Source organism: Phasianus colchicus, chromosome Z, assembly GCF_987193195.1.
Source record: "Phasianus colchicus chromosome Z, bPhaCol1.hap1.1, whole genome shotgun sequence".
NCBI lineage: Eukaryota > Metazoa > Chordata > Aves > Galliformes > Phasianidae > Phasianus > Phasianus colchicus.
The window spans coordinates 89,836,505-89,860,066 of NC_143476.1; the positions used below are offsets into that span (position 1 = coordinate 89,836,505).

A 23,562-nucleotide genomic window follows, 5' to 3' on the forward strand; every position below is an offset into this window, starting at 1 on the left:
GAAGACCAGATTGGATGGGCCCTGGGCAGCCTGGTCTAGTATTAAATGTGGAGGTTGGCAGCCTTGCATGCAGCAGGGGGTTGGGGATTGATGATCCTTGAGGTCCCTTCCAACCCAAGCCATTCTATGATTCTATGACTCTGTCACAGCTCAAGAAGTCATCATTACTCTTAACCACCATCAATTATATAAAGCGATGTCCTCAAAGCTCAACCTTCAGGACAGAGCACAATACTGCTCCAGCAGCACAAAAAGACCTTAAAACCACCTGGTGCAGTGGCAAAACTAAATCTGTTTCTTCTACACTGAAATATCCTTAAAACACATTTCCTTCCTCACCCTTTCTTTCATTTTCATCACTTGCAGTATCCTAGCCATAGAAAAGTATTTCCTCTTGGGACACTTAAGTTTTGTCCACCCATAACCTGGGACTACTGGGTGACCCTGCTTGAGCAATGGGCTTTCATCAGATGTTCTCCAAAGATCTCTTCCTACCTCAATCAGCCTGTATTTCCATGATCATTTAAAAATATTTATGGCAAAACTGAGTAAGCTTCATAGGTCAGGTGAATGCAGAAATTAACATTTCCCCACTGGTGAGACAGAGCAATGACTTTTTCTGAAAGCAAAGCATGCAGGTCATAGTCAGTGAGAAGGAGAAATATAGAGGGCCACATCTCTGAGAAAGTTAGTAAAATATGGATACAAAAGGCAGGAATGACTGTCAAGACCAGATAGACAGATGTGTTAAAGCAGAAATACTACAAAGGGAGATGAGATGAGATCTTCAGCTTCTTGGGTGAAAAATAAAATAGGGCTTAGAAAGACATCATACAGAAAATATCTGCTAGATTTAGAGTGATGACAGAGAGTAGAAGGCAAAAAGATGGGAATGGGAAGCTGTAGTGAGCCCAGCAGCACGACTTTTCCTGAGCATGGAGCCATTCCTACTCGAGGTCAGACAGGATGGAAAACATCTCAGAACATCCTGATCGGTTTTCCAGCTAAAGCTCAATGGGGCTGTACCTTCCCTTCTAAGAAAAATCTGGCCCTGCTTAGGATCACATCTCTAAGGCCATCATCCCTTGAAAGAAGGTGGATCACAGCAAAATTGAGTTCTCTTTGAAGGCAGGGCACAGATCCAACCTGCCATCCAGCTCCAGATCCCTCTGCTGGTCCCTCCAAACCCACCTCCTTGTGCACTGTGGCCTCATCACTTAGACATTTAACACTGTGCAGCTTCACACTGCAGTTTTCACCCTACCTTTAAATCAGTGTCATCACGATGTAAAATAATGGACCGAAAGCCTCGATCAGCTAAATTTAAAAGCCTGACCTGCTTGTTTTTCCTCTCTTTATGTTTATTTTCCTCGCCTGTTTCTTAAATTCATTCCTAAAACAAGCAGACCCTTTTTTTGTTCCCACTTGCAAAGGGTTTTTTAAAGAGAGGGAGGGAGAGACACAGACCCACAAAGCCAAAAAGAAACAGAGGATCCAAGTGGAGAGGTATGTGTTATTGGACAAGTGTTTAATTTATGGGACTTGGCCCGCAGAACAAGAGTTTGAATTGTACTTCAATAAGTGGTGCTCTTAGAATAAATGTGGCTTGTAAAGTTGTTTTACAGTCTGCTTTGCAGAGCAGCCAACACCTCATGGAAACCTTTGAAAAACATTCTGTTTAGAAGCGATGGTGTTTATATTTCATATTTTCTCTATTTGTTTTCCCCTCTGGTTTTATAACTGAAACCATATGCAAGAAAACAGCATTTTTGTGTCTTAAAATATCTACCTGGTCTGACTACTTTTATTATTAGAAAAAAAAAAAAAAAAAGGAAAAAAAAAAGCTGTGTTTTGAAAATTCTTTATACACTAGACACTGAATTCAAATATTAACGTGTCCTTGTTTGATACCTCAAATTTCCCAAGTGACATTGGTGTAGTCGTTTTGCTGAGATTCATCATCCCTCTCCCTCCATATATGCAGTGCAGCTGCTTGCATCTGAGCTGTCTGTCTTTCCCAAATGCTACAGAGTTTACGATATGATTCACCTGTACAGGATAGGAGAGGGTGAATCGTGCTCTAGATCCATATATTGACTAGCTAATGGGAGACCAATTGAGTTGCTGAGATAGAGACTTGTGCTGGATGGAAATCTGCATGGTTAGCAACACAAGCCCCACCTTAATCTCGCTGAATCACTGAAGGGATGAGACAGGTGTCTCTGAAAGGGAATCCATTCCACACAAGCAATGGCACGTGCAAGACATTGGTACTCACCTCTCTATATTGACTGTAGAGAAGCAAAAACAGTAAGGTTTTAAATGATTAAAGAGAATCAGGAGGAGTTCCACTCTACTGGCATCATTTTGGAGATCTGGAAGGCAGACCATCCACCACAGTCACACATACACACGTGTGTATACGTACAAGCCATGCAAAAATGGTGCCACAGGCACTACCTACCCAATATGCCAGGACAACCCACTGACTAAACTTTGTCTTTTTGTTTGGCAGACTAGGAGATACCACAGCAAAAGAGGGAAAAGAAGAAGCAGTAAAGGATTGCCTTGGAGAGAAGGAAAGTATTGCATTTTATACCATACAGACCAGGAAAGAAAGATACAGAAGGTCTACAAGACCACATCCTCAGATAAAAGCATCTAACCACAGATGTAAGAGTCATTTTACCCCGTAAAGCTGTCCTGATTGCTAATTTTTTCATGGTGGTTGTGTTTGTACGGATATGACAGGACCGCTATGGAAACATGGTTTTATTTAATACCTGTGATAGGAAAAAAAATTACCCAACTATTTTGGGTTGATCTGTTTGTTGTTTATTATTGTTGTTGTTGTTATCATTGCTATTGTTGCTGATTTGTTTTATTTAGGTGTCTTGGATAAGAAAATAGGATTTCTGTGTCTGTCTTACCTACCTGGTCTGACTTTCTGGTAATTTCACGCTGATGAGCAGCTAAACTCCACCACATTGCTCTCACTCTCCCTCCTCTAAGCTGACAAATGGTAGTTTTTGTGCTCTGCTTACAGAGGCCAGCTTTGCAACACACCTGCTACCAAAACCTTGCCACATAGACCCAACACAGTGCTTTGTACCTGCTCTCTGCAAGAGTGTTACATTCAACCTCGTAGCTCTTTTGAAATGCCCTGCTTTCTCCATTTATTTTCAGTGTCACAGACCGATCCCTGGTAGAGCTTTGTTTGGTAAAGTCATTACAAGTCAGCCAAGCATTCTGTCACCATCCCAAAGTTTTGCCCTCTAGCTGTACAGTCTATTTCCTTTCCATTTCTTTATGGCTTCTGCTGAGAGCAACACGCCTTTACAAACTGCTTCTTTTCAAAAACCCTTGTGAGGCCACGTCCCTTGAAGTCAACACTTCTTTAGACACCTCTATGCACTCAGCCCTCCCAGCTCCCCTGCTGATTTCTTTTCATTTTGCACATCCTGCAGTCAGGTGATACCGTGGGATTCAAGCCAGAAAGGATTGACATTTCTAGTCTGGGTGACTGCATACCCAAGCTAGAAATCATGACAACGAAAGATTCGCATCCTGATGGTAAACACACAAACTCAGTACTTGTTCAGAGCCAGGATTTTCATTCCAAGGAGAGAGGTTACAGCACGGGCTCACCATACTAGTGAAGAAGGAAAGACCAGTTGCCTAGGTTTGGTCTCAGCTGCCTTAGCATAATGCACATCTCCCTGCAATAACCAGAAATGAGCACGTGTTGTGCAGCTGCATCTCCAGGTTCATCTTCTCGATCAGAAAGGAGGTTTAAAATGCTATGGGTTATTCACCCCCCTGGATCATGCACCCTTCCACTATTCACAGCCACCTTGTACTATCATTTGTTTGTGGGGCAACTAAATATCTGCTGGCTTTGTGAGGGTGCAACGCCATGAATATTTTCTCCAGTAGAAAAACCCTTCTTTACTCTAGGAAGCTTAAAAATGCAAAGCTCTATGCTATCATTGTCCTGCACCCAAAAGCATGATAAAACAGCAGTCGGTTTGGGAATGAGTAGGCACAGGTAGGTCCAGAGATGAATCACAACTGCTAGGCACAGCCTTCCAGCCTGACAGATGCTCCTGAGAAGAGGGATGTCTTTTAAGGACAGTGATGAATCAGTGTTTGCTGACACTGCCCTTTTCTCAAGGAATTCCCCATCAGCAGTAGGTGTGCCATTAGTGATTCAGGCTCTCGTTAGCCCTAATTAGCTAACTGTTCAAATGATTTCTCTATTATTCCTGGAGCCTGCAGCATGAAGCACATGTCTGCTGCTTGACGGGCGCTCAATGCAAAGTATGTTTTTTTCCAGGGTAAGGCTGCTGTAGGGATCACTGTGCCCATCACAGCCCTCCAGGACCTTCTCCATCCCTTTGGGCTGCACTGCCACAAAGCCCTACAGCTCACTGCTGTATGTGTGTGGATGATTTCAGTGTCCTCCTATCTTTTCAGCACTGTTCCTTTTCCCAAAAAATTGGGAATTTCAGCCATCTCCTCCCAGGCTGCCATCCCCTATGAGGTAGATGAGCACGTTACCTTGCAAACAGAGATTTAATTCCCTTCTGATATATAGAGAAATGAGAATCACATGACCAGAACGGTTTCCTAGCTCCTGAGCTTTGATGCAGATTGCAGGCATGTTACAGATGGCCTTGTGATTTAAAGCACTATCTTGGGACTTCAGATCCCTCTTCCATAAACATGACGATTGACCTTGCAAAAATCTCCATGGCTGGAATTTCTCTCACCTAAAAATAGCCCTCAAAGCTCTGCAGCAAATCTCCCTCTGGCAATCTCCTGACAGAGAGAGGCACCCCCTTATTCACATCTAATATAGGCATATGAGAAAAGTGACATGAATCACTCTCCTGAGGTACTAGCTTTTCTCTGCATTGATGGCAAAAGGCTCTCACATGACTGCTTTGCACTTAACCCCTAATAGTTAAATTATGTGAGAGAGGGAAAGAATTTTTAAAAACATCCTGGTCCCACATCTCAATTTCATCCTTGAATTGAAGCAGTGCAGTCTTGTAAATCTGGACTTTATATGCTCTGCAGTGATGTTTCCCCTTCGTAAAAGCCAACTGTTTTTTCTCGTGGTGATGTTCAAAATGAACATGAGATACTCAGGTGCCGAGAAGGCGGATACAACTTCTCAGTATTTATTCTCCCTGATGGTTACAGCTGCACTTTGTTGCTGGTTCTGGATGTTGTTCATAGCTATGGGGCACTAACCTTGCTTTACTGATGCATCTTGTGACTTGGAGATCCTAAAAGTTGCTCCATATGCTTCTTATAATCCTCCTTACCCATAGGATCAAGCAAACAGTGCTGGTTTTTTTACATGTACATGTTAAATCTACAGCCCCAGGCTGAGGCTTGTGTTCAAAGGCCACTGCAAAGAGCTGTGCTGCCAGCAGAGAGAGCCAAAGCACAAGGCAGCAAGCACTGCAGGATGCATTCCAGAGCTGCATGTAAATTTGTACTCCATGGGGTGAATGGAAAACATCTTCTGGTGGTCAAGGATCCTCTTCTTAGAGCATCTAGAACCGTGGATACTTTTACCATCAGCCTGTCAGGCACAACAGCCTTGCTCCCAGCCAGGCATCCTTTCTCATTCTGCTCTTCTGCTGCAGGCTGTACATTGACAGCCACCTGCCAAAAGCCAGGCTTCCACCAGAAGGTGGGGCCCATATTCCACAAAACACGGAGCAAGCTCTTGGCAATGTGGTCTGCTCTTGGTCAGCACCTAGAGAAGACCCAGACATACTGTTCCAAAATGATCAGAGCAAACTGGGCAGCATCTTTGCAGATGTCATCCACAGTGTAACTCCCTGGATTGCAATGCAGTGCATTTTCTCTGAAGGTTTTATGTCTTAATGATCTTCTTAATGATCTGCTGTAGTACTTTGGAGTTTTAAAAACAAATAATCCTGTCTGGATATTCATCTGCTTAATAAAGAGCCCACAGCCCTGAGCCAAGGGGCTCATCTTTGCTCAGAGCCACATCTGGATGCCAATTCCTGAGCAAGGCTTTGATGCTACCTCACTTTGCTTTTGGTGGTCTATCAAAAGCAGATGTGGAAAGAGGAGCCCTGGCCAGGATGATGCAAGGCACACAAACCATGTCCAGTTTGCCCAGTGCAGCTCTGCGCCACAGCTCCATATCAGTCTTAGGTCATTTTACAGTCATCATCCCCAAAAGAAGACAACTATAGCAAGTTCTAGATGGAAGATTACATTGCTCTCATGGAAGCTCATATTGCTCTCAGCAGTGGCTCAGGCAGGTGTTTCTCCATGAAATCTTCCTTCTTTAAAAAATGATGTCACTGTGGGTCTCTAAACTACAGCAGAAGGTTGCCAGAGCACAAAACAAGAGGTTTACTAACACACGGATTTTGTGATTTACAGTTTCCTCTTCTCACTACTCAAAAAAGATGGATCTTGGAGAAATTGTTGTGGCTGAAAGTCCAGCTGAGAGGAACCTATATGCAGAGAAGCAGCCAAGAAGCCAGGACATGCTGGGGAAAAGTGGAAAACAAATCCACCAAGTTTTCAAGTATCTCACAGGAGAAATGAAAGAATATGGAGAGTGGATGAAAAGTAAGCACAGGGATATGCTGGGGCTCTCTGGAAGAGCACGCTGGGAACATATACATCACCAACTACACATCCAGTGCTGGGTCACAAGACAAGGGACCACTTCACCTTCTAAGACATAGCAGAGAAGGCTTGGCCTGAACTCGCTGTGAACTTCTGGTGCTTTAGCCCAAATTGTGTTGTTCTTGAGAAAGAAATTTCACTGCCATCACCATGGCAGCACATATAATTCAGCACAGGCAAAAGATGTCTTTTACACTTAATCAGTTATGGCATTCACATCATGTTCCTCATAGCAATGCCCAGAATCACACATCAGAGCTGAGGATTTGGACTTGTTTGTAAGTGCTTTGGATCAGTAGCCATCTCCCTGTCCATGTGTGGGCTGGCAACGGGGACTTCACTTCTGACTGTACAGGCAAAGGCTTTGCATTTACCAGCCTTTGGGGAGTAATAAGCACCATGAGTGTTATGTTCCTATAAAGTACAAAGCGAGTACTGATCTCAAAGATTTACTGTCCAGGCAGGAACAATACATCTGCAGATGGTCTGTGTTACCCAGAATTATTAGGGGTTTGAGCTTTGAAAGGCTATGCAAGATTGTGGCTCCTCTGTCAGGGCAAGGTTCATTAGCAGCACTGCTCCAACAAAGGAAGAGGCGTAAGAGGAGGTGAGCTGAGTTACCTCCATTCAGGGAGCTCAGGAGATTGACAGTTTTGTAGAATCATAGAATCACTGAGGTTGAAAAGACCAGTGAGAACATTTAGTCCAGCCATCAACCCATGCCTGTGAGCACTCAAGACCATTTTATTCACCCTTCTTGAAAACTAGGGATAGTGATTCCAATAGCTCACTGGGCAACTTGTTCCCCGTGGACCCAGATTGGTTCCTTAACAAAAAAGAATGTCCCCTCCTGCTTTTTGTTAACTCCTTGCTACCTCTAGCTTGGTAGACAGCTTTTATTACTTGGTGTCCTGAAAATCTTCCTGCCCCTGAATGTTCATAATATTTGGATACAGTTAAAACTAGTGCCTAAACCCAAAAGCATTGCTGACATGCTTCATAGCTCAATACTAAGCATTAGTAAAAATTATCTCTAATTAGTCCAATCATTTTTTCTCTAAAGAAGACTCTCCCTCCTGTTTGTAACCTCCTGGATCACCAGCAACATACTGCTAAAGGGATGCATTTGCAGTCACCCCTTAAGACACGCTGCAGCCTTTTGGGAGGTCTCTCCCAGGGATGCTGGATAGATGCAGAGTGGTGTCTGTCCCTTGAGAGTTCCTCTTTTTGAGCTACCTCTATCACAAAGCAGAACTTAAGACCCAACTGTAAATAAACAGAGAAGGGAAGTGGAAAAGAAGGGGGTGGTAGGAAGCTGTTACGAATAAGACATTGCCCAGATTCAAGAAGCAGCCTGGCACTTCACTCTGTGTCTAATTAACAGTGTAAGCTGAGTAACTGAATTAATTTCAAATATTTAAGAAGTAACATTACAGTGCCATTTCCACTTTGCCCTCAAGTCAATTTGCACAAGGGTCAGGAATGCAGCTACTGCAGTGCTGCAAAACCCTCTTCTGTACATGGACTACTGTACAGAGGTGCCCTCAGACAACCTCATACCCCTCAAGTGGATGGGTTAGAAGGTGGGAACTGGGGGAGAAATGTCCCTCCTGCTGTAAGAAAATCTCAAGCTCACAACCACTTGAGGAACCTGACTATAAGTCACTGGGTCCCAACAAGATGTATCCCAGAGTTCTGAGGGAACTGGCCAATGCAGACACCAAGTCATTCTCAATGATATTTGAAAATTCATGGCAGTCCAGTGAAGTCCCTGGAAAAAAAAAAGGTGATATTGTACCCTTTTTTAAGAAAGGTAGAAAAGAGAACCCAGGGACCTTCTGACCTATCAGCTTCACCTCTGTGCCTGGGAAAATCATAGAGCAAGTCCTCCTGGAAGCTATGCAAAGGCACATGGAAAGGAAGGAAGTGATACAGGATAACCAAAACGGCTTCACCAGGGGCAAGATCTGCCTGAGCAATGTAGTGGCCTTCTGCAGTGGCATAATTGCATCAGTAGACAAGGGAAGAGTCACTGATGTCATTTGTCTGGACTTCAGCAAGGCTTTTGACATAGTCCCCCATAACATTTTCTCCAAATTGGAAAGACATGGATTTGATGGATGGACTACCCAGAGAGTAGTGGTCAATGGTTCAATGCCAGATGATGACTGGTGTCCCCTAGGTCAGGATTGGGCCTAGTGCTCTTTAATATCTTTATCAATGACATTGACAGTGGGACTGAATGTAAGTTTACAGGTGACACCAAGTTGTGTGGTGCAGTTGGCATGCCTGAGGAACTGGATGCTATCCAGAGACCTAGACAGGCTCAAGTAGAGGGTGAACACAGGAGAACCTTATGATGTTCAACAAAGACAAACACTTCCCTAATGCTGGTGACTCTATTATTACAAGCCAGGATACCACTGACCATCTTGGCCACCTGGGCACAGTGCTGGCTCACATTAAGACATCTGTTGACTAACATCTACAGATCATTTTCAGCCACACAGCTTTCCAGCCACTCTGCCCCAAGCCCATAGTGTCACATGGGCTTGTTCTAAGTGAAGTACAAGGCCAGGTGCTTTACCTTATTAAAGCTCATACAATTGGTTTCAGCTCATCAATGCAGCCTATTCAGTTCTCTCCGAAGAGCCTTCCTACCCTCAGGCAGATCAGCACTTCCTCCCAACTTGGTGTCATCTGCAAACTTACTGGGGGTGCATTCAACCCCCCATACCATCAATGAAGACATTACACAGGACTGTCCACCATGTCACTGAGTCTGAACATTACACCAGGATGCAAGCAAGCATGAAAATTCCTGCTACCTCAATCTGAGCACTGAGCCACCTCTGCTATGGGGACCTGCATCACACCCTGCCTCAAGAGAATTTTACCACCTGACTCTTCCATGTTCTGGGTCACCAGCTTCCTCCATAAAACAGCAGAAGTGTTTCTTTTATATTTCCCTATCCAAACACAAGCTAGTTTCAGTCTTTGCCTCTGTCCCTCTCTGTATCTGAATTATACACAGAAACAGGTCTATCTCCTTGTTTAAATTTATAGCAGAATCTTCTGCAAATACTTTTTTTTTTTTAACCACCATAAATAAACCATTTTTTATGAATCCCTCCGCAGACCCTATAGCAGTGCCCAGTCCCTGTTACTTCAAGTGTCAGATGCAAAAAATGCTCAGACAGAAATAAATCAGAGCCTGTTTTTATAGTCCTGTTGATACATCACCTCTGTTCCGTGTCGAGAAAACAACTGTCAAGCTGCGTGTGCTTTGAAGGAGTCCCAGTGAAATGGTGCCTTATCACCAACATTTTTATTTTATCTCCTTCAGATAAACCCTTCATGGTTCAGCTGGTGGACTGGATCTTGCGAGGCACCTCTCAGGTGATGTTTGTCAACAACCCTCTCAGCGGGCTCATCATTTTAGTGGGGCTTTTTATCCAGAAGCCCTGGTGGATGCTGACGGGCTGTGTTGGAATTGCCACATCAACGTTAACTGCTCTGGCTCTCAGTCAGGAGAGGTATGTGGGATCTCTGAGATGATCATTATGATATCAGGAGCATGCTGATGGATTGCAGCCCTGTTTTCAACCGTATTAGAGCCAGCAGACCCACTTTCCCCACTTGGCTTGGAAGAAGTTAGGTGAGGACAGAGCTGTGGTCCAGGAGGTGAATAGTTGGCCACCATTGTGAGAGTAATGTCATCTAACACTACAAGTCCTGTTCTCTCCCTGATAGCCATTAACTTTTGCCATCATCACAACCATACGATTTGGGTCACGCAGAGCTTTCTGGATCATCATTCCTTAACAGAGGGCTGAAACACCTCTCCTATGAGGAAGGGAACTGAGATTGTTTAGCTTGGGGAAGAGAAGGCTCCGGGGAGACCTCATTGTGGCTTTCCAGTACTTGAAGGGAACATATAAACAGAAGGGGGAATGGCTGTTTATGAGGGTGGATAGTGATAGGACAAGGGGGAATGGTTTTAAACTGAGATAGGGGAGGTTTAGATGAGATATTAGATGGAAGTTTTTCACAGAGGGTGGTGACACACTGGAACAGGTTTCCCAAGGAGGCTGTGGATGTCCCATCCCTGGAGGCATTCAAGGCCAGGCTGGATGTGGCTCTGGGCAGCCTCGTCTGCTGGTTGGTGACCCTGCACACAGCACAGAGGGGTTGACACTAGATGAGCACTGTGGTCCTTTTCAACCCTGGCCATTCTATGGTACTATGATTCTAATAGTCTCAAAAATCTTGCCTTCCACAGACCTCTGCAGTGAAACCTGGCAACTATCTCACTGCTTTCTCCATCCTCCCCCTACACACCCTTCACCAGGAGCAGGATATTTTTAAGTTGCATTTCAGCAAGTCTCTGTGGCAGATCACCTTCTGCACAGCTTGCTGATTTGCAAATATTTCTTTGTATCACAGATCAGCCATTGCATCGGGACTGCATGGCTATAATGGGATCCTGGTGGGATTGCTCATGGCTGTCTACTCGGATAAGGGAGATTACTACTGGTGGCTTCTTACCCCTGTGGCAGTTATATCCATGGCCTGGTAAGTGTCACGTCTTTCTTAGGGACAGTTCTCAAAGAATGAGGAATTCTGCTATATGAATCTTGTACATATTACAAGTCCCATCTGCACAGTCCCCTACATCAGTAGCTCCAGCCAAGGTAGCATTGGAGAAGGCTCTTTATTGAACGAAAGACATTGCCAGGAGGTCAAGTGAACCAACAAAGTCAATTATACCTGAAGGACAAAGCAGCTGTACTTCAGTGCACATTTATGGACCTCATCAGCAGATCACACTGCGATGGATGTCACTGTGCTCAGCACTCCTATGATGCTACCTTATCTTGGTGAACTTACATGGTGCTGAACTGACCTGAAGCTTCCAACTTCCCATCTCAGATGGGAAGTCACGAATCAAATTATATCCTACAACTATTTCCAAAAGCTAGACAGCATCCTTTCAGTACTATATTTACCATTTCTAAATACAGACCTTAACAGCAATGCGGAATCTATTTAACAGCCTCAACAGAAATTAATTCAAAAGCCACATTTTAATCACCGTCGGTGACAAGATACAAATCATGACTGCATTTCACTGCTTTTGAAATCAGATTTTTCAATATTTTATTTCACTAGTCACTGTCGGCGAAGGTCATTTTGAGACACTCTTTCAAAATCCAGAACATGTTGCAAGAATGTTTAGTCTGTCTTGTCTGCCAGAATTCCCTGAGGCTTTTTATTCAAACATTTCCCTGTTTTTCTAGTTCGCAGGCCTCAAGTGTAGAGCTGAAAGGTTTTAAAATTAGACTTTTCAGAGATTCTCTTTTTCAACCGGTAGCTTGAATCTCAGCTTTAGAAGTCAGAATTTCTTTAATTGTTTCTTTTTTTCCTGACAAGATGTATAGCTGGCAGAAGCTTTGTATTTCAACACAGAAACTGGGACGCTGTTTTCACTGAAGTGGTGGGTTTTTTCTACAGCAATGAGCAAGGAAGCCTTTAAGCTGCTCTGGAAACCAAATTCGTCATAAAAGAATAGGCTTTATCTGAGAATACAAAAGGAGAACAAAGCATTTTTTTTCCATTGATAATATCTTCACAACAGGACACAAGAAGTTGCTTTTGAAATGCCAAATAATTGTTTTCTTTTGTTTTCCGTTTTGTTTTGCTGTTTTATTTTGTTTTGCTTTAGATTAGAACCAGTCTAATGTTCTTCAAATCCAGCTTCTTGAAGAATTCAGGTCTTTAAGTTGTATTTCGTAAGCTGCACAATGCCTACTGCAACTCTGAAGCTGACTGTAAGGGTGGCTCAGCCCAGTTGCATCACCAGAGCTGGGATAAAACCATCAAAACACAGCCCATTTCCATCAAGTACATGACCTTCACTCTCATTCACATATTTTCGGGGCCCGATTTAACCAAAAAAGACCAAAAAGTAATTTACGTGGTGAGAAGACTTCTCAACTATATGCTTACATCTGCAAATGAGTGTGATAGTTGTTGTAAAAGGACAAACAGCATTCTCTAACTATTGGACAGATGCAATCTACTATGTGAAGGAATTCACTGCCTAATGTTTCCAAAGGAATAGCACTGGCTTGCACTTTCAAGAGCTTATGACCAAAATGGTAAGATGCTTCACCATTGTAACAATGATGAACAAGCTATACTTGTTTCTCTTTTCCTTTCATTCTCAGTCCAGTCCTGTCCAGTGCATTGGGATCTATTTTCAGTAAATGGGACCTTCCTGTGTTCACTCTGCCCTTCAATATTGCGGTGACTTTGTACTTGGCAGCCACAGGACACTACAACCCTTTTTTTCCTACGACCCTCATCAAGCCTGTAGCATCAGTGCCCAATATCACCTGGTCTGCAATCAATGTGCCTCTGGTAAGCTTCACCCCAACAAGTTTAGGGTGTTTCATTAAAAATGTGAGCATGAAGACATTTATCTCTGGGTAGCAATTTCTCATATGCCCAGTCTGAGCAGCAGCCATTTGCAAAAATAAATGGTTTAGTTCATTTCATACAAGAGAGTGCCATGTGGGCTCCAGGGACAGTCCTGGCTAATCCAGCAGAGAAAACTGATCAAATCTCAGAGATCCTGAACCTCTCACTCCATCCAAAGTTAGATTGCCCCTAAACATGCCACAGTTGCTGTTATCACATGAGTATATCCAAATGTGCACACTCACTGTCCAAATGTGGTCAAAGGGATGTCAGCAGGACTGTCAATGAAAATATGAAAAGAGGGAGGAAACGTCATGATCTCACAGGGGCAGAAATTCATTTACACCCATTCTCCTCTGGCCAGCTCTAGCACTGGAAAATGTCTTGTTACATTTACACTCCCAAAGAAATGTTAAGGGGAACAGATATGCTTCATCTAATATAAAAAACTATCAGCTCCAAAACGGGATTACTGCTTAGGAGGGTTACAATTTTTCTCCTTCACTAAAGTCATTTACAACAAAACCACGACAAACACATGCTGATCGTATTGTCCCAGAACAAATAAAAGCACAACTTGGACTGATGAAATTCAGAACAAACAAGAAACTAACTCTGGAATGAAGGACATAAGCACCTACATTCACTCAACAGCCCTGCTCAGAGCCAGGGTTGCCACCTTTCTTTTCTAATCAATAACTTGGGCAAAATAACTGTTGTGTCCTTCACTCAGAGCTACAATAATATTTCCCCTGTCTACTGGCCATTGCAGCTCTTGCAGTCCATCCCAGTTGGTGTTGGTCAAGTGTACGGTTGTGAAAACCCCTGGACTGGAGGCATCTTCCTTGTTGCTTTACTCATCTCTTCCCCACTTATTTGCTTACATGCTGCAATTGGGTCTACAGTTGGGATGCTTGCAGGTAAGAAATATTCACCAACATCATCTCAATTAAGAAAATACATTGATCCAAGCCAACATGAGATTCTGTCCAGGGTTTACAGTTGCATGGGCTGAGGGAATGCACTCCCGTTTTTGGATTTTAAAGGTCTTAATGAAGGTCACTCAGCATGGTGAAGGAAGAACAGAAGCAGGTTTTCTATAAGCTCTAAATTTGTAACTAAATTTGTAAATCTGGCAGGTAGTTTGCTCCATCTTACTTAACCCTACAGCCATTGGATGAACACCACCCAGTACAGCCTCACTCCACTAACCAGAGAAACTATCCTAGTTTAACAGAGATGAATGTGACCCCTGAATACAAACAACACCAATGCCATTTATGCGAGCAACTTTAATAAAAAATATGGTAGAATTAGCATAGTCTGAGGCAGCTACCTTGAAAAAGGTTCAGACATCCAACATTAAGTTCTGATTTGCACTCTGAAGTGCTTTTTACAAGGTGTGACCTGCCCTGAATTTGTATTTCTAAAGAAAATTATCCATAATTTATACGGTTAAGAACATTTGACAAGTTTCATACAGGTCTGACATTTAATCTAGAAGAGAAAGATCAAGAGAAAGTATGTGGAAATATAAGCAAGATGATGAGGAACAGGAGACAACTGAGGACATTACAGCAGGAAAAGTATTGCTCTGAAGAAAAAAATGGCCTATGCAATACATAAGATGATACTGTTTTTCGTGATAGCCCCAATACATATGAGAAGTCCTGCAGAAGTAGCTATGATGTCAGGCTTCTGGCAAAACCTCAGCTCCCATCCCAGTGGAAGATTTCCACAGCAGTGATGGAGGGACTAGAACACATTTAGCATTTTAGCAAAGGCCACAAGGAAGAGCTGGAAAATTCTGCTTACTCCTACCAAAGCTGTGCCTCTAATACTCAAGATCCGGGAACATGTGAGATTTAAACAACACACATGAGAACAGCTTTCTGCAAGGAAGAAACCCAAGTGAGAAAGCCTTCACGTACTCTGGCTGGATCTCCCATCCAGATATCCTAGGGACTCACCCGAGCAAATATGGGGCATAAATAGGAAATTTTACCTGAGGAACCAAATTCCATCCCTGCTGCTCTATCACAGCTCCAAAATAATGAGTTCCTTTGGAGTTCACCCTTTTTCTGCAAATGAATGTTGTGCAAGTGTGAACACTGTAAATTTGGCTGGGTATCGTAGGGAAGAGACTGAAATTCCAACAGGTAAGATTTACTTCCTGCAGATACTTCCCATAGCTGACTTCAGCCCCCTGTTTTTTTGTCTTGTAGCGCTGAGTATTGCAACACCATTTGACAGCATCTACCTTGGCTTACACAATTACAATTGTGCTCTCGCATGCATTGCAATTGGAGGCATGTTCTATGCCCTGACCTGGCAGACTCATTTGCTGGCCCTTGCTTGTGGTATGTATCTTATATGATAAGGGAAGCCAAAAATTTTTGCATCCACGCAGTATATGAACGGTACAGGACAACTCTGAAACAGCTTTGGAATTCTGAATTGGTGCAAAAACTAGGTACTCTGCAAGAGTTACTTCTGCCATGGCATCAGATTTGAGCTTGGAAGTGCAAGCCACAAAGGCAGAAGTAAAGGCTTCTAGATAACAAGACTTCTGATAACAGAGAAACAGTGCAAGGAGCATTTGTGAGGAGCACAAGCTATGCCATGAACAGAAGTTTAACAAATTATCAATTCAAGAGATTCATAGAAGCCATTCCAAAATTGTAATTATCCTTAGAGGATTTGCCTCACAGGACGAGAACTGTTGTCCAAGTTTAGTTTAAAATCCATTTAGCAAAGACACTCACCTCCAGCAAAAGCCAAAACCAGATAATACGGGCAGTTTAAGAACAGTGTACCATGTAGAAATTCCTAGTGAAGGTTAACCCAGCCTCCAGCCATTTGTCATGTTTGACATGCTTGAACATCCTTTCTCAGTTATTCAGGGAATGATTCTGATCCCCACAACACACAGGTCGAGTTGTGTCAATGGATAAGGAAATACCACTATCACCAGCTCTTGGCAAAACCATTTTCTTTCACCGTCCACCATTACAGAGCAGATAAGACCAATTGTAGACCACATGGCAAGACACAACATTGGAGCATATTAACCAACTGTTGAATTCTAACATTAATCCTCATACAAGATGAAATGATTTACTGTGCATTTGAATATTTTTACTATTTCTGATATTTTCCTTGGAAAACTGAGCTATTCTTTTCCCATCCTGAGCTATCTTTGTTCTTCTTTTGTCAGCATTGTTTTGTGCCTACTCTGGAGCAGCTCTTACTAATGCACTATCTGTGGTAAGTTTAGATATTTTGTGAGCTTTGTTTGTTTGTTTTAGCTATGTTCTGATTTTCTCATGATACAATGCCGAGGAAATGCTCCAAAATTCTCCATGTCACTTCTGACAGTGTTGAAACGAGAGTGCTGCAGCCAGCAGCATCTCTTATAGATGGTGCATCAGCTGAACCATGCACCTGCAAACTCTACAATTGACAATATGACTTCAAAAACCTCTGGAGCATATACTCCAGAATGGGAATTTGCACATAAATGTGAATTCCTGCAAGTGCTTATGGTTTGAGATGCAATATTAAGCTGCAGCCAACATTTTTAAATGAATCCCAGTGGTCTAAAATTTTCCTTGCTTTTCCCACTCTGCCCTCAAATTTTTGACTCAAGTTTGGTCTGAAAATGAGAACCATAATTATTTAAGATTAAAAAAAAAAAAAGAAAGCCATTGCTCTCTTAAATACAGAATTATTGTATCTGTGCAATTCAAGAAAGAAATGAAGCTAGAACTGCCAGGCTTTGTTTCTTCAAGATCTGAGAGAATAAAGCAAAACCACATTTTAATAAAATTGATTTAGTAACTTACAATGATAAAAAAGAAGTAGAACTAACAGCTTAAATGCATTAAATGTACTCATCTGGAATTCTGGATGTACCATGTACATCCATGAAAAAGGCTGCTTTAAGCACACCTGTTTTGGGTATGGATCAGGGAAGAGGACAACAAGTTTTTTTCCCTGTAATCTTGATTTTGGCAGACTGCAGGACAGGGTAGGAGTTTGGGTCACAGAGCAGGACTGTTGGGTAGATGCAATGCCAGTAATTCATGGGCACTGAGGACTGAAGTTGTGTGAACAGTATTCTCAGAACAAGTTTTACAGGACCATGAGGGTAGGATTTTGGTCATTTCTTAGACAGTTGAAATGTCTACACGTGAGCTGGATGTCTGGGTTTTTGTTGCAGCCAGTAGAGCTCTGAAACTTGATTTAAGTGCCTCAGTGTTGCTGCTGAGTGTCATGCTTGCCAACAGCTGCACTTCCAAAAAGACCCCGGTCTACATTGTGGGATGTCTTACATAGCTCTGCATATTTTAATCCAGTATACTACTGGATTCCTCTACATTTGGCAGCAGAGAAGCTTCCCAGACATCCAGGAACCCAGCGCACACGTAGACTTCTCCATACCTGAGCGTTCTCCTCTATATTTGAATGGACAAAAGCCTATAGGGATGAGGGGGCTTTGGGAAGATGTCCTGTGTCACTCTGTTCTGATGAGAGCACAGACCTTCACAACGTCTCAAATACCATAATTTAGCTGCGGGGAGAAGTAAGCAAAGGGAATATGCAAAAGAGGTTCCAAAACACACCTATCTGTCCACCTTCCCCTCCCAGCTTGGACTACCACTCTGTACCTGGCCTTTTTGCTTCTCGGCGCTTCTCTTTTTGCTGATAACCTCAGACAACCCAGCCATCTACAAAATCCCTCTCTGCAAAGTCACCTACCCAGAAGCCAACAGGATCTACTACCTGAGAATGAAGAGAAGAGCATCGGAGAGCAGAAGAGAAGAGCAGAAGCGAAAGGAGCAGAAACCTTCTGGCGACTCAAAAATAAGCACAGGAGGCACTCCCTTGTGCACCCCCAAAAACAGCCGCAATCACTGATTTCAAATGCCCAGGAGTTAGCAGTTTCCTAGCAGTTGGTTGGATGCAGCAAATATCACCTTCAGCAGCAGCCTGTAAGCCAGGGATTCAGCACTGCTGGATGAAATACAATTTGCCCTTGAGCCAAGCTTTCCAAAAAGCACTCAGGTAACATAATAATGGCTGTCTTATCAATCCACATGTTGTTAACTTGAAAGCCACCTCTTATCAACAGTAATTATAGGAACAGGCAGAAGAACATAAACACTGACAAGGAGCTGTATTTAATTTTAGATGTGTAATTTAATAAAATAAATATGCCAGGAGGGAGCTGGTATCTAATAATAATAAATAATGTAAGAAATACATCAAGTGCTGCACTTTAAATTAAGAACATATATATTTGAAAGTAGAATAAACAGCCTGATCTCTTCCTTTCTTGCGTCCCATCAGTGTCTTGCCTTCTTTTTGTGTCTTAACAGCTAAAGCACACACAGGTAAATATTTTTACAGAGTGCATACTATTTCTTTGTGCCATCTCCTGATTCCCCATTAAGTGTCAAGACAATGAAAGTATGAATATATGTGCTTTAATCATACTGCAGAAATGACTAGCTAGACATGATCAAAACATTTTTCTTTTCCTTGCATCATCCTCTGTCTTAGAAATAGAAGATCTATCTCCTGCTGACTGCAGGATTGCAAGTCTGAATCGCGGCATGCATCCAGTGGAAAACAAAAACATTTTACATAAAGAATGAGATAAACATTTACTGTTGGTAGCAATTACTGCAGTTCTTTCTCTCCCTTTCCTAGGGAAACTCTTCCTTTGCATTGAGCCACAAGCAATAAGCAAGTCAAATACTGTCCTTGTCTGCTGGGGGCTGGACTGGGGTCTTCTCCTGTGTTTTCAGGAGCTGTCCAAGCTATCGTGAAACACTATCATCATCGTCATGGGAAATAGAGGGTGGCTTTGCTGCTGTGTCACCCAGTGTGGTGGTTTCTAACAGGCATAAGGTACAAGCGAAACACTGCTATTTCAAGTTTCCTCCAAGTCCTTTTAACAGGGAAGTTCCAATTGCTCACAAGAGAGCTTTCCTTGGGAACCTTTCCAAAAGCCACTACAAAGGAAGCCTAGCAGAAAGGCTTCCACATTCTAAAGTCATTTCCTGTGATCAGTTTAAAAATCATAGACACAAAAGATCTTGAAGATTTAAGGTCAAAATTCAAAGAAATATCAGTCAGTGTTTAGATTAGATGCTATTCTTTTTGCATCTTGATGCGGGGCTGTTTTGCATGTTCATTTGAGTCTGTCTGAGCAAAGAGATGGAAGCAAGCTGTAGTGCTGTTTTTGAACTTTTCTTAAAAAAGATGTTCCCCAGTCCTACCCAAGGGAATTTCTATGTCTTTATAAACACCAGATTTGCAGCACAAGAAGCTGCAGTCACTCTAAGCAATCCTTAGGAGAACCATCCAGGATTGAATGGGAGACAAAAATGCAGTGTAATTAGAAAACATTTGAACATACTTAAAAAGGGAATTTAGTTTCTGCTTCTTATTCTATTTGTATTACAACAGATTTGACATTCTACCTGAAAGGAAAGCTCCAGACATGCAGATAAGAACAAATTTTAGTAGACAAGATAACCCTGACATTGACTACGTAGAGTTCCAGTGAATTGTTCAGTCTGTTCCACCCTTCAGACTTGAATACCTAGGTTATATCTCTATCCCATTTTAGACCTCAAGATAACCTCTGAATCTGGCCATACAGAGGTCCTCCAGGAAAGCACTAAGAGAAAGAGTGAGAATTCCTGCATACCGTAAGTTTTCTTAGAGATTAATAAAAGAGCAAGAATCTGAACAGCCTACTCAGTACATTAGTCATGAGACTTTTGTCTTGTTTAGGTGGATGGGACTGATCATAGCTTGATATCTTGCCTACCTCTACCAGCAAAAGGAAGATCTGACCAATATTCAGCTACAGTAGGCAGAAAAGTAAATGCATTACAGCAACCAAAGGCTCCCATGGAAATCCCAGGAGCCTCCTGGAAATGCTCAAGTCAGACAAGATGAAGGGATAGGTTATTTCTCTTCATCACACAGGTGGAGGGGAACCATTGATTTAGGAGAAGGATTGCAGAAACATTATCTAGGCATTGAACACAAGAAATAAAGCCTAAATATCATAGAGGACTGCTGCAGATAGTTCTACAATCTCAGACATGTTCAAAGGACTTTTGCAGGCTGCCCATGCAGCTGCTTATTCATGTATGGTAACTGAGGGGGAAAAAAAGCAATAGGGGACAAAGAAACCACCAGAAAAGTATCAGTAGGCAGTGAAGAAAGCAGAGAACCACAGGAGGACAGGTTGGCAATCCATCCTTTATGCCATACAAAGAAAGAATACCAATACTATTAAAACAGAAAAGAAAAAAAAAAAAATCCAAATTCCTTAGAAAAACAAAGTCAAAGGGTCTCTTCATCTGCTCTACAGTTTAATTTACCTCTTAGACAATCTAGCTTCAGAGGAAGAGTTGAAAAGAAGCAGCAGTTAGAAAAATTCTGTAATAAATTCAGCTGAAATAATGTTTCAGAAAAACCTCAACTGTGGTTAATTATGTCAAGTATATTATTTATTTTCTTAAAAAAAAAAAAGAGTCGAGTCCAAGTACAATATGGCTACTGGAAAGAATTTGTCATGAAAGAGCCATTACAAACATTAACTTCTCAGCCACAAGCAAATCCACCCTGAAATCAATTAGCAAAGCAATTTCTAGGGTTGAAGACATCCATAAAGAATAGAGAGTAAACAGGGTTGTTCTGTCCCTAGCTAACCAAAAGATTTGAGTAACTATAGCCAATACTAACAACTCTTGAAAACAGCCAAGATAAATATCAAATGTCTTCTAGATGGGAGCAGTAGACAATCGAATCACTGACTGAAGTTATCAGCGGCCACAACTCCGAATTTCAGTTATTTCCAAAAGTGCCAGTGATCTAATATGAATTAAATGTGCCTGTAAAAAAAGAATAGCCAAAAAACTAAACCTCTTCTATAGTCAGAGCAGTCATTCCAACCAGCTTACCTCTGCAGTAAATGAGATAAATATTCCTGTGCAAATAAACGCTCGGCCTAGCAGTAGTATATACAGAACAACTTCCTGAAAGTTTGCCTTCAGAAACAAAAGAGTGCAAATGGGAACAGACAATGCAACATGAATGAATTATAAGATGCCTCCCCCATGAGCAGAGAAGCCCATCTATTTTGTTATAACTGGAGAAGTACCACTACATATTCCACATGACTCCAAGAAAAAATGCTTTCATTGTTTCTTCAAAGGTCATCTATTTGCTTCTAAACCCTTAGTTAAAAGAAGAAATATATCTTTAGTCTTTGAGATGGCTCTTCCAGCTCTCCTCACATAGGCACAAGCACATGAGGTCCGTGCTTCAGATGTTCTCATCCGGGTGTTGATGACCACAGAATGATCTAGGGAAACATGAAGGGATGGAATTTGCCTTCCCAATGGACATGAACTATAGCATAGGCCAGAGCCACACTGAGCATCTCATTGCCCACCAGGTCTCTTCGTCTGGTGGCCCTTTTCCAAGGAGATTTATTAAATGTGGGACATGATGCAAGACCCAGGAAATCAGGCATCCAGCAGACCTGCAATCACAAGTGAAGCACACAAGCCCTATCCCTCTAGCCCTCCTCCAGCAAACTTACATCGCCAAATTGAAGCAAAACAAAAGCCACATATTTTTGGCCTTGTACTCTTTTTTTTTTTTTAACTTGAAGCAAGATTCAAGTTAAACGTGAGCACCTAAAAAAAGGTGGCTGTGTTTTGGGTTTTTTTAAACCATTTGTTGTTTGCAGAGGCTTAGATTGGAAATATTCCTTTCCTTTCTACTTTCATCAATAAGTTCAGCTGAAGCTAAGTCTCAGAGGTTTGTTAGGATTGAATTTGTTAACTAGCCTGAGGAAGAATTTGACAAGTCAGGGGCACTGGTGGTTTGTGAAGAGCTGACAGGAAGAAGAGATTTCTAGCCAAAGGCTATCAGAGACCTCTCTGAGACCCCTTTGTGGAAGGAAATTCTCTAGGAGCAGAGGTTTTGACAGCAGTCAATAGTGGAAACCGTGACATGAGCCACCCGAAACCACTGAAGGCCTCGCTGGGACGTGAGATAGAAACTCTACCAACAGAAATCATTACCTGTGGATACCTTTGAGATCAGTCGGGGCTTGGTCTGAGGCCACACACTTCTCTAGACACTTAGGCACAGGAGCGTGCTCAAATCCACCCAGCCAATGCATAAAGAAAAATGCATTTTATAAATGACTACCTCTTGCATCTTGTTGAATGTCAGCCCAAAGTTAAAGCCAGGTATTTCAGACAAAGTCTGGCCAGCCACGGGGAAATATCCACTTACTGCACAGCACTAGGATCTCCATGTTAGTTGATAGATGGAGTGAGCGCTCACTGCTGGCACATCAGGGCTTTATAACTCAAAAACAATTCTATAATATTTTAACAGTGTTTCACTGACCTGTGTTTGCTTTGGGCCTGTGGTGCACAGTGTGGCCATGGGTTTGAGTTTAGCCACAGAAATACTGCAAATCTTGGATGGTGAATCCAGTCTGTAGAGGCACTGGATGGAATTATCTGCAAAAGGTGGCTGGAGCTACCTTGCTCATCTAGGGAGAGTCACGGTTCCTGGTCTTCTATCTGTCTCATCAAGAGTCTGCTCTGGACTGTGTTGTCCATGGGACATTCTCAGCCAGAAACAGCCATTGCTTTTTCTCCCAGATATTGCACAGACATGTTTCTATGAATAAGCAACACTCTCTGAGGCTCATACCCAGTTGAACCCTTGTCAGAACATCATCACATACAAGAAGGACATGAAGCAATTAAAGAGCATTCAGAGTGGGCTTACAAAGATGGCAAAGGATCTGTGGGAGAGATGTGTGAGGTGTGGCTGAGGTCCTGCAGTCTGTTTGGCCCAAAGAAAAGGAGTCAGACTGACGGTCTCATGGCTCTCTGCAGCTCCCTCAAGGACAACCATGATAGGTCAGAGCAAACACCAGGGTGTATGATGAAATTCCAAAGGAGACAAGCAGAGAATAAGCAGCTTGGGAGATGTCCCACAGGCTGACACCTACTAGAATTTATTCTCATGCTGAGTTAAAGCTGGACATCTAGCAATCCCTCATGTACTAGTGGGGTCTGGTGTGGATTGAAGCAGCAGTACAGGGGGACACCAGTGCAGAGGATGGTGACAGCTCTCTGCCCAGGAAGAGTACCTGAAGTTGTGAAGTTGGAAAACCTACCCTTGTGCTTTCAAACATCAATGGGGAGAAGTGTCTGCAGGGTTGTATGGGAAGGGAAAGCCAGACAGAACAAGATGGCTTAGTCTGCTCTCCCTGAGCAGGTTTTCTTGCCACACTGCCAGAGCTGCTCTGCAGTAGAGCCCAAGGCACTTTCC

The 23,562-nt window shown here is 42.6% G+C and overlaps 1 protein-coding gene across 1 annotated transcript; it reads left to right on the top strand.

Moving 5' to 3' along the window:
* The first annotated feature begins 6,461 nt into the window (after positions 1 to 6,461).
* Positions 6,462 to 18,113, top strand: LOC116231353 (urea transporter 2-like). Its single transcript, XM_031597065.2, has 8 exons — positions 6,462 to 6,627; positions 10,034 to 10,223; positions 11,134 to 11,262; positions 12,918 to 13,110; positions 13,943 to 14,090; positions 15,396 to 15,530; positions 16,388 to 16,437; positions 17,821 to 18,113. Exons 1-8 carry the CDS (start codon positions 6,462 to 6,464, stop codon positions 18,088 to 18,090), a joined length of 1,281 nt encoding a protein of 426 aa, XP_031452925.2. The 3' UTR covers positions 18,091 to 18,113.
* The last annotated feature ends 5,449 nt before the right edge of the window (positions 18,114 to 23,562 follow it).